Consider the following 12500-nt stretch of genomic DNA (forward strand, 5'->3'; position numbering starts at 1 on the left):
TGCACAGCTTGCCAGAGCAGAGGAGCAATGACATAATGTTCTGTTTACGAGCAGAGCGAGCCAAGGCGGAGCAGAGACCACTTGAGTGGTGGCCAATCACGATGCTTGTGGGAGGAGCATATTGAGGATTTTGAGCTGCACCCAGTCAGAATCTCTACTACTTCACTAGGTAGGTTGAGAGGACCAGCCTCTCTACCAGGTACAAAATAATATATATTTTTTACAGACATAACACCATAAATAAGTTATTCGATTGCTACAATGTTTTCGTCTTATCCTAATACGCAAAGAATATATCTAAAAGAAACCTAAATAAGTTATTATTTTATCATTACGGTGCTTTTGTCTTAACCTTTGGACACAAGCCACTCTCCTTTATTCACTGGGTTACCAAATGTCTCCAGTTCGGGGGTGTTTACGCCACTGGAAATAAATCTCTGATTTCCAGAGAAATGGCTTCATAAATATACATATATATATATATATATATATATATATATATATATATATATATATATATATATATATATATATATACCTTTTAATTATACGTATAAGCTACCAAATAGGACTACATAACTTCAAGAATGATTTGAACCAGAATAGATTGTTGGCGTTATACGGTAATTCTTCATGCCCAACTGGGAACCACAATTCTTGGCATTAGGGTATGAGGAATCTCGGAACTCTTTGCCTCTTGGGTATTGTTATCAACATCGCCCAATTCCTCCTTGGCACCAAAGCCGAGCTCCTCGGCAATGCTCCCATTTTCGAGGTTGCCTTCTTGCGGAGAGTTTGACCTAGCTTCGAAGCCGGCATCATTTCTTGGGTCTCTAGTACCCTGGGAGGAACCAATGCTCTTTTCTTCAACAACTTCCTGTATGCTGCGTCTTGTATTGTAACCTGTTTGAATACAAAATAAAACAATTATCAATTTTTTTAAGAAACATTTGCAATGCATAATCACAGTACAGTCAAACCAGGAGAATGATCCACCTCTACTAGCGATCCACCTGCCCTAGCGATCCACTTTTTCTAAGTCCACATGTCTTTATAATGTAAACTGCTCTCTGTGGGCACCGGCCCTGCCCAATGCATCCAAGTGCCACCAATTTCCAGTCCGAATTTTACAGAGGCACTGTCCTTGAGCGCCAGTTCAAGCCAATATCACTGACTTTCTTAAAGCTAAATAAATGGTTATTCCCAAAAAATGTGATGCATTCTGTGCAATAAAACTTAAAATTCTTATTTATTAAATTCCCAAGGGTGGCTCACTAGTGCAGGTTTGACGGTAGTTCTTTTAAAAATGCCTGACAATCCAAAGCTAAGGTAAGGCTCTTTTCATTTCTGTCCTTAAATTTGTATAAAAAACTAAGCTTTACTATGTTTTTTAAATTCAAAATGTAATCAAATTACCTCCATCATCATCTAGGATTGGAATCCAGATGTCCAGGGGTCTGCCGTCAACCCCGTATTGCATGTTTTGGATGAGCTTCGCATGGCTCTCGGAGATTCGGATGTTCCGAGCCTGGGGGTCTTCCGGGAGAGGCTGGGAGATGACGCCCAGTGGCTGGAAATCGCTCTCCATCTCGTGGAAGGAAGGAAATCTGGGAGGTCTTAATGGTGGATGCAGAGAACTTAATGGAGCTGCCTGTGAAGGAGGGTGAAATTGCAGTCTATGTGGATGTGGACGGGGAGAAGGAGCTGGTGGAGGACTTGGTGGTAATGGTGGTATGGGAGAGGGACCCAATGGACGAGACTGATGAGAAGGATTTCTTAGCTGAGGACTCTGAGAAGGAAAGAGAATTCCAAAAGGATGAGAAAAGGAGTTTACCGAGGATGTTGCTGGTGGATGAATAGGGTGTCTGGCCTTCGGAAGGTTAACTGAACTAGGTAAGTTATGATTCTGCTGGAACTGGGAGGTTTGTTTACTCGGGTTACCATTGCTCTTGAATCCAATTTCATCGGCCGGCCCTCCATCAAAAATGTTGTGATCTGTGTGCTGATTGCTAATGCTCTCGGAGAACGAGAGGATTTCATCATCGTTGCTATCCACTAAGTTCTCGGAGCTGGGGACATCGAAATTTATAAATTTGGTGGGCTTGAGGTGGCTAGGGGGAGCCGTGAGACGGTCAGGGGGCGGTTTAACATAAACTGCGTGTAATGGAGGCGGACGGAGCGGAGGAAGCTGACGGAGGTTATTTGGGCCCTGGAAGAATAGGTTTCCCTGTGGCTGACGTAAAGGCTGTTTTTTCAGAGGGTTATTGTGTGGTTGTCTGTTATCCTGGTTGAATTGAAGTCTTGTGTTTCCAGGAGCAAAATGTGGATTACCTTGGGGGAAAAACTGTGAATTGTTTTCTTTTGGAAATGGTGGTTTCCTACTATTCTGGTTGAAATTAGGTATTCTATTTCCTTGCCTGAACTGAGGTCCATTGTTTTGCCTTTCTTTCCCAATCTTGAAAGGCCGGTTTATAGTTCCAACGTTGAACTGAGATCCAGAGTTTTCTGGAGCCTTTTCCCTATATTCAACTTCATTTGCTTTCTCATCTTCTTCTGAGTATGTCTTAGTATTGTCTCCATTGTCATTTGTGTATGATTGGCTAGTCGAAGCCAAATTAGGCAGAGTAGAAAATAAGTTATCACTTTCAGGAAGCCTGTGTAAAGGTTCGGGTGTTAGTTTAGGTGATGGAGAGCCTTCGTGGTGCAATGCAGGAGAAAATCCAGCTACTTCCCTCTGAAATTCTAAGAAACTACTGTCAGGTGGATGCATATTTGCAGGGAATACTATTGCCACTGCGCCGGGTGTCTCTCTTGGTTGACTCTGGAATGGTCTATTTGAGTTATGATTTGTTCTAGCAGAATTTGGAGGAAGGCCTGGTGCTTGAAGTGATGAGCTGATAGTCCTGAAGTTATCTGGCTGGTAGGCATTACTATGTTTTTGCAACTCAAAATCTATAAGCCCATGAAAGTCATTGTTGTGAATGAAACTGTCATCCTTACGTTCTCCTTCTTGGCCACGGAGTCTATCGTTGGAATACGTGTCTTTGGCTTCAGACGCTCCATTCTCAAATAATTCCGGTAGTCTTTCATCAAATGGTAAAGATATGGATGGCATGGGTGGAACCCTATCTGGCGGAGGGGTTGCGGGAGCAATGTGCGGCGGAGGAGTGATTTCTGATGGAGGCTTTGTTGGGGGGTAATATGGCGGTGGCACAGGGACAATGGAGGAGGGCAAGTTTAACCCACCTTGAATTCCCTGGAATTCTCGATCCCTAAAATCATCGAACGACAGTTTCAAAACATCCTTTCTTTGGATTGAATCCTCTGTTACCCCCTGAACAGAAAAACTATCGGATTGCAAAGGATGCTTTTCGGCAGGAGACTCGTGTGATTCAGAATCCTGCTCCTCTTTATCAATGGGTGGGGATGATACTGGTTCAAGCCATTGGTTATCAGTATTCACTAATTCCCCAAATGTACTGAAGTCTGGAGGGGACTGAGAAGTATCTTCAGCTTCTTTTTTATACGAAGCACGGAATCTCTTATGCTGATCACTGTTTGGAGGGACAATGAGTGGTTCCTTGTTTTCAGATGACCAATTGGTATTGTTTTCAGTGTTTATAACCTCTTCATCACTTGAATCAGGTGAATTATGCTGTGGGTGATGTAGTGTTATCTGAGTTGGGTTACTTGGTCGAGCCAAACGAAACTGGTGTTGATTTTTGTTTTCCTTTTGCCCAAATGAAAAATCTGGGGTGCTTTTCCTTTCTTCTTTAAACTCTCCAAATTGGGATAAGTTGAAAGCTGAAAGTTGATCGTTAGGAAGTGGGAGGCTGTCAGAATCAACAATAAAGAACTCTGAAGAACTCCCTGGCTCCTTATCAGAATGGGATATTGCATCAAATCCTGTATGACTATTAAGAAAATGTGTGGTGTTATGTATTTCAGCTTGAATTTCATCTCCGACTCCGTGTTCTTTCAAGAAATCTTGGAAAGGATTGAAGTTATATGGCTGCAGGGTGGATCTTATGGGCGGCAATCTATCCCAAAAATTTACGTCCAAACTCGGTCTCTGGCTTAGCGTCGGCGAAGGGGGAAAAAGCCTAGGCGGCGTCAAGACCCGCGGGAACGGATCCTGCGACGGTGATGTGCGGAATATATCTCGAAACCCTGACTTCTGGTGCATCTTTTCTCGGTCCATCATGTACTCTCTCGTTAACCCACTTTTGAATGGTTGCGTCCCTGGCGTAGCACTTGGGGCTAGGTTGCTCCCGGGAATTTTTCCTCTGATGTGGTCTTGCGATAAGAACTTGTTCTGGCCACTTGATACGGCGTCTAGTTGAGCTGATGCATTCAAACTGTCACTGTCTGCCAAGTAATGAGAAAATAATAATTGCACCATCAGCATATTGGAAGCTCTTGAATACAACGTTAATTTTAGAAGATACGATTATCCATATGGAAAGTAAATTTGGTTTGATAGATGCACAAATGTTTATACCTATTAACTGTATATTGAGAGCTTGATATATTATGTGTGTAATGTGATTGTCTAACTAACTATCTAGAGATCATATATAATGCACTATGAAGAGAATCTTCACACAGTTTCAACTGCTTCAAGGTAAGTCTTATCATCAGTTCATTACGGCCTCTACAGCCTTTTAAGGTAACCATTTCTCTTGTGTCTTTCTAAAATCTTCCGAACCAGTATACGAAATAACCTTCTTCACTCGCTCTTCTTTCGCTACAGGATCTATGCATCGCATTACACCTAAGACTTGTCACTTTTCTATGGTTTTTTTTTTTTTCGGGATTCAATCATTCAATATCAGTTAAAGATGAAACGACGTAGAAATCCCTACATTCATTCATCCTTAGTTTTAAACCTTTGTAAAGATCCCACTGCCTTTCTTATTTCAGCTCCTCTATGACTTGCTGAACCACTCCCCCTTCTACTATCAACTACTGCATTTACTAACAAATATATTTATAAATTAAACTGTTACATTCTTAATCTCGCCAACTATCACTTACCACCGTCATCCTACGTTGCATTCTTTCACCACCCTCTGTAACTTTTCTTCACCATCATCACTCATGTCCAACAACTTAAACCCAACCTACCATTATCTAATATCTTAATTACTCCTCTCAAATGACTTATTCATTCACACAGAAATATGAAAGATACATCAAGAGGCTATACAGTTCTATATCATCTGATTTATTCTTTTATTTTCCTCAACAAATCTTACACATCCTTCATCAGGTGTAGTTTGAAACGGAATTAAGGGAGCTAGTGAAGAACCAAGCTATTTTACATCTGTTTGAAACCGGTATTCGATAATACAGAAAGAAAACGAGAGCATTGAAAGGGTAACTAAAGAAAAAAGTTCATACGCTTTACGCACCATCAATGCCTCCTGTTTCCTTGGACTTCAGAACATCTTGGGCACTCCCCTGATCCTCAAGGTGGGTACGGTTCCTGCTGACGTGGGCACTGATGCCCCTATGTGTCTGGGGTATAGTTGGGGTTGATCTCACGGTTGAAAATAGAGCTGAAATTACAAATCAGTTATGTTAGTATGGTTGTTTTTATGAGCTTGGTTGAACTGTGTGATAATGGACTCATGTTGTGTGGTAGGTATTTTGCAAAATAGTGTTTAGTTTAGTTTTTTTGGTGTTTTTGTTGTGTGCGTTAATAGATAGATAGATAGTAGATATATAGATAGATAGGTATTTAGATTGATGAGTGTATGTATATATATATATATATATATATATATATATATATATATATATATATATGTGTGTATATATATATATATATATATATATATGTATATATATATATATATATATATATATATATATATATATATATATATATATATATATATATATACATATATATATATATAAACATATATATATATATATATATATATATATATATATATATATATATATGTATATATATGTACTGTATATGTATGTATATATATAAACATATATCCCTAATTCTTTGTATTTATTAGCATCTTGGTATGTATAAACATACATAATTATATATGACGAGAGAGAGAGAGAGAGAGAGAGAGAGAGAGAGAGAGAGAGAGAGAGAGAAATTTCAGTTTGGTGTTCATGGAACTCTCTCTCTCTCGCTCTCTCTCTCTCTCTCTCTCTCTCTCTCTCTCTCTCTCTCTCTCTCTCTCTCGATTCTTTCCTCATCTCCTGCCCAAGACTGATTGATTAAAAGAAGACCCACTTGTTCACCGGACCGCAAAACTTCATTCGCTTCGGTCTGAACTTCCTCGACAAAGTCGAACTGAAAATCATTCTCTCCTTGTATAACGCCGGAAAAGCAATCGATTGGTTATTAATGCAATTACGTAGCGTTATGAAAAAGCTCGTTATGTTATAGATGCTTACTGGACAATGATGTTTCCGTAATTCTAAGTCTTCTGGAAGCGTTTCTGAACGTTATAGATGCATTCTCTGCCACGATCTTTCTGTTGTAGTGGTTGTGAGATGTTATTAAAATGCGACCAGGAAATTGTTATGATTATTGTTATACTTAGTTGTAATATGTTTGGATAGTGGATTAATTATTCAAAAGTGTCCATAAAATATAAAATTCATAAATAGTGAGACTTTTAAGTAGTTACTCCATTTTTAATTTAGTATATTTTAATATATCAAATGTACGCTGGCATCACGAACTTCTGTTTGGTTGATTATATTGTTTATGTCAAATCAAGGTTGTTTAGTGAGGAAACCAGAATAGATTTTCTTTATAATCTTAGCTTGTTTCCTGCATGGCGAATTGTTTTCAATTTTAATAAAGTAATAGAAGTAAACAATAGCTTTGCATAATTAATGCGTAGTCTTGTCAACAAATACGATTTAGTTCCTTGTTTCCTTTCCTCACTGCAGGGCTGCTTTTCCCTGTTGGAGCCCTTGGGCTTATAGCATCCTGCTTTTCCAACTAGGGTTTTAGCTTAGCTCGTAATAATAATAATAATAATAATAATAATAATAATAATAATAATCGCCCTGGCAAATTTAAGGTTAATTAATTCCTTCATAGCATTACATATATGTACAAAGCAATATTATTAGGCCATTCTATTCAATAATTTTCTAAAATTATAAATATAAACTATGAAAATTCAATATACTGAAGTGATGATATGATTGAAAAGAATATATCCGAATTTAGAATTTAGTTTATTGATTGAATTATCCAGATTATCCAAATAATCCAAATATATCCTCACCTTTCCTCCTCTCCTCCAACTGGGCCTTCTCGATAATGTCTTGGGTCGCCTCCAAGACGTCCTTGTGGAAGTTCTCGCTCTGCGCGGGAGGCGGGTGCCCTTTGCCGCCGGTTGTCCTCTGACTCAAGAAGTCCCTCATGCTATTCTGGAAGGGTCCGACGGTGAAGGAGCCCTCCAGGGGCATCTTCGAGACGAAGGAAGAAGGGGAAGATGCATCTTTCAAGTTGCGAGTTGAAGCGCCCCTTCCTCCGAAGGCCTCTTGCAACCTCGCCTCCTTGGGAGGCTCTTCCACTACCGAATTGCCTTCCGTGATGGTCTGGGCGGCGACGGCCGCCGCTGGAAGCATGAAGGAGCTGTAGACGACTCGTCTTGGGCCTTCATTCGCGCCTTCGGCGGGATTAATCTGCCTGATGTCCGTTCCGTTGTCAAGCCATTCCTCTAGTCTGTGTGAGGACAGGGGTCCGATAGTTGTCAGGAAGTTGCTGGTGTCTAATTGGACAAGTTGGATGACCGGCGGCTTTGAGACGCCACCTGAAACGGAGTCTCTGTCACCCCTCACCGACCAAGGGTTCACACTCGACCCAGATCCCTCCGTATTTCGACTAAACCTTTGAGCCGTGGTTGATTCTACTACGTGGTGTAATTCGCTCCGTGTTGATTTGTGACGCCCTTGGGTCGTTCCGGGAAGGAAGGTCTCCCTTCCTACACCTCCTTCTCCCCCGGGAGGCCTGATTTCAACGGGGTTTAATTTGATTATCTGGACGTTCGTGCCATGACCTTGCTTTGTCTTTTCTCTTGGCTGATCTTTCACGATTTCCTCAGTCTCCCCTCCACAATCACCTTCCTCAGATTTCGTACAATTCATGGAAAATTCTCTTTCCTTCGAACTAAAAGTTGACGCCTCTCCTTCGTTATCTTTCCCTCCTCTTTCTTCCGTCTCCTCTTCTTCTAATCCTCTGACTGGCTCCTCCCCTCCGTTATCCCCGTCTCCTCCATTCCCAATCGTCCCCAGATACCGGATGTGCTTCGATTTACGATTGAGTCGACGATTTCTCCCGCCATTACCCGACCCACCGTGACGGACGGGAGCTACCGAGACGTCGAGAACGGTCGGTTCATTCTCCGCTGGTTGTATCTTCGTCTTCTTCTTCTTCCGGTCCAGGGGAGGGACGTTTGGCCTGGTGGAGTGTCGGGAGAGTGTCACAAAGGACTGGCGACGTTTCCTCACGTCGTCTGAAAGGAGATAGCGTTTATTTTCACTCGCTGATGTTGCGTTTTCCTTGAGTTCTACTTGACTGGGCTGTCGGACTATTTGTGGACGACTGGGGACGCTTGTTTCGACCTGACCTGATTGCTGGACGATTCGGAGACGTACAGGGACGCTTGCTTCAACTTGCCCGGCCTGCTGGACAAGTTGGGGACGTCCAGGGACGCTTGCTTTGACTTGACTGGATTGCTGGACGATTTTGGGACGTCCAGGGACGTTTGCTTCGACTTTATCGGCCTGCTGGACAAGTAGGGGACGTTCAGGGACGCTTGCTTCGACTTGACCAGACTGGTGGTCGATTTGGGGACGTCCAGGGACGCTTGCTTCGACTTTATTGGCCTGTTGGACTAGTAGGGGACGTTCAGGGACGTTTGCTTTGACTTGACCAGGCTGCTGGACAAGTTGGGAACGTCCAGGGACGTTTGCTTCGACTTGACCGGACTGCTGGACGATTCGGAGACGTCCAGGGACGTTTGCTTCCACTTTATCAGCCTGTTGGACAATTAGGGGACGTCCAGGGACGCTTGCTTTGACTTGACCGGATTGCTGGACGATTTGGGGACGTTTGGGAACGCTTGCCTCGACATTACTGACCTGTTGGACAAGTTGGGGACGTTTGGGAACGCTTGCCTCGACACTACTGACCTGTTGGACAAGTTGGGGACGTCTGGGAACGCTTGCTTCAACATTACCAGCCTGTTGGACAAACTGGGAACGTCTGGGAACGTTTGCTTCAACATTACCGGCCTCTTGGACAAACTGGGGACGTCCGGGAACACTTGCTTTGATATTGCCGGCTTGTTGGAAAAGTAGGGGACGTCTGGGGATGCTTGCTTCGACATTACCGGCCTGTTGGACAAGTTGGGGACGTTCAGGTACGTTTGCTCTGACTTGACCAGGCTGCTGGACAAGTAGGGGATGACTAGGGAAGTTTGTTTTAACTTGACCAGGCTGCTGGACAAGTAGGGGACGTCCAGGGAAGTTTGTTTTAACGTGACCAGGCTTCTGGACAATTAGTGGACGTCCAGGGTCACTCGTTTCGACTTGACCAGGCTGCTGGACAATTTGTGGACGTCTAGGTGTGCTTACTTCGACTTGACCAGGCTGTTGGACAATTAGTGGACGTCCAGGGACGCTCTCTTTGACTTGGCCTGGCCACCGGACGAATCCAGCCAGACCCTCAGCTCTCGCAAGTTCGTAATCTTCAGCTGTCACTTCACGACTTTCTCTCGAAGAAGGGGACAGATATTCTATCTGTCCCAAGATCGGCTCGCGGTATTGCTTCTCAGTTTGGACGGGCGTCTTGAACGTCGGCCCTTCGTCTCTCTGTCACTATTGGCTACGATCCTGTCCCCGAAGTTCCCGTGGAAGGCAAGGGCGTCATAAGGATTGGCCAGACAGAGTTCCCGCAGGAGGAGAAGCAGAAGAATGGAAACCTGTGGATTAATGTAGATTTTGATTAGAAGATTTCATATTCACATTAATTGGTCTATCGTTTATTGCTATTTATATACAAATAATTTTATTTTTAAAAGAAGTTTGTGAAAAATTGCTTGAGGGTACACTCGGGGATACTATTCTATCTAATTTTGCTTCCTCTTATTTTCTTAAAGTATTTAAAGATTATATATGAAATATTTATTTTAGTGCTGTTACTGTTCTTAAAATATTTTATTTTTCCTTTTTTCCTTTCCTCACTGGGCTATTTTCCCTGTTGGGGCCCCTGGGCTTATAGCATCCTGCTTTTCCAACTAGGGTTGTAGCTTAGCAAGTATTAATAATAATAATAATAATAATAATAATAATAATAATAATAATAATAATAATAATTGATTCTAAACTATAGAATATATAACGATTATATATTTGATAGAAGACTATTAATATTGTACAATGATGACATTATTTTCATTATTTTCTTTATAATATAACTACGTTTTGAAATAGATTCGTTATTTTATTAATGATTTTATTATTATATTAAGGGTAATTAAGTTTATCGATGATAATAATAATAATAATAATAATAATAATAATAATAATAATAATAATAATAATAACAATTATAATAATAATGATAATAATAATAATAATAATAATAATAATGATAATCAAATCATAATAATAATAATAATAATAATAATAATAATGAAAATGATGATAATAATAATAATCATAATAACAATAATAATAATAATAATAATAATAACAACAACAACAACATATTCCTGACACTTTCAAATTCCATGTCAAAATCCTCATCCAATTGACTTACAGTAAAAATCCAAATTTCTCTTTTCCCAAAACACGTATTATTATATATTTTTTTTTATTGTGGTTTCGTCAATCCAAAAAATGCTGAGTCATCATTTGTAGATCAGCGGAATGCATAAACTTTTTTTTTTTAAGAGAAAGGAGGAAGTTATAATGTGTGATATATATATATATATATATATATTTTGTTTATGGCTGAATATTTTTTTTTTGTTAGATCTTTTTTATGCTCTCTCTCTCTCTCTCTCTCTCTCTCTCTCACAATGTGTATATGGCTTTTTGATAACCTCTCTCTCTCTCTCTCTCTCTCTCTCTCTCACACACACAATGTGTATATGGATTTTTGATAACCTCTCTCTCTCTTTCTCTCTCTCTCTCTCTCTCTCTCACAACACGCACACACACAATGTGTATATGGCTTTTTGATAACCTCTCTCTCTCTCTCTCTCTCTCTCTCTCTGACACACACACACAATGTGTATATGGATTTTTGATAACCTCTCTCTCTCTCTCTCTCTCTCTCTCTCTCTCTATCTCTCTCACACAATGTGTATATGGCTTTTTGATAACCGCTCTCTCTCTCTCTCTCTCTCTCTCTCTCAATGTGTATATGGCTTTTTGATAACCGCTCTCTCTCTCTCTCTCTCTCTCTCTCTCACACACACACACACACAATGTGTATATGGCTTTTTGATAACCTCTCTCTCTCTCTCTCTCTCTCTCTCATCAATGTATCTATCTATCTATCTATATATATATATATATATATATATTTTAAACAGATAATATATGTCTCCATAATTGTCTAAATCCACAAGTGATTGACTCACGCATGCGTAGAACTCCGCCAAATGACGCAATCGCGAAAATTATGATCGCGAAATTATTCGGCCAACGAATTTCTTGAAGCAACCGTGCGAAAGCCTTCGAAGATCTTGCATCATCGTACATCTGACACTTCCGCATAGCATTCGTAAGAGATTGAAAAGTTCTCGTGCTTAGTTCTATCTACAGAAAAAATGTTAATGGAGTAATAAGATGAAATTTCATATATATTTTTCTTCATTAAAGGAAGATAATTTTAGAATAAATTTGTCATAATAAGAATTGATGAAATGAAATGAAGAAATTAAAATACAGAGTTAAGAAATGGATATCAGTTGCTGAAATTTACAAACTGAGTTAAAGTAATTAATTCGTGACCCCGGTAGAAGTATTCTCTCTCTCTCTCTCTCTCTCTCTCTCTCTCTCTCTAGTGTAGACAGAACGTGTCTGATATCCATACGTGACAGATTTTAGTAGGCCACATATTTTACCAAATAAAAATTCGTGCTCTCTCTCTCTCTCTCTCTCTCTCTCTCTCTCTCTCCTTAATTTATCTTAATCTTGTCGAGTCACGGTAACTGTAAAATTCTATTAGTTGCGCGAATTTATTCAAAAGTTTGAGAAGAGAAAGAGAGAGAGAGAGAGAGAGAGAGAGAGAGAGAGAGACTCCCCGAGTGTAAAAACTTTCTTTTTTGTTTTCCGTGATTGGTGCAAAGCTATTCCTCTCTCTCTCTCTCTCTCTCTCTCTCTCTCTCTCCTTTTATCCTGTACCTTTCTCATTATCTTTAGCTTAACTATTTCCAAGATTCAATTTCACTGTTTGATATTATTATTATTATTATCATTATTAT

General features: G+C 40.3%; 1 protein-coding gene across 1 annotated transcript; it reads right to left on the reverse strand.

The window, feature by feature from the left end:
- Positions 1–615: 615 nt before the first annotated feature.
- On the reverse strand, positions 616–9363 carry LOC137619314 (uncharacterized). Its single transcript, XM_068349476.1, has 4 exons — positions 7284–9363; positions 5415–5561; positions 1417–4368; positions 616–903 (listed from the first exon to the last, which is right to left on the reverse strand). Exons 1-4 carry the CDS (start codon positions 8146–8148, stop codon positions 632–634), a joined length of 4236 nt encoding a protein of 1411 aa, XP_068205577.1. The 5' UTR covers positions 8149–9363; the 3' UTR covers positions 616–631.
- Positions 9364–12500: the final 3137 nt, after the last annotated feature.

This window comes from Palaemon carinicauda, chromosome 25 (assembly GCF_036898095.1).
Source record: "Palaemon carinicauda isolate YSFRI2023 chromosome 25, ASM3689809v2, whole genome shotgun sequence".
NCBI classification, from domain to species: domain Eukaryota; kingdom Metazoa; phylum Arthropoda; class Malacostraca; order Decapoda; family Palaemonidae; genus Palaemon; species Palaemon carinicauda.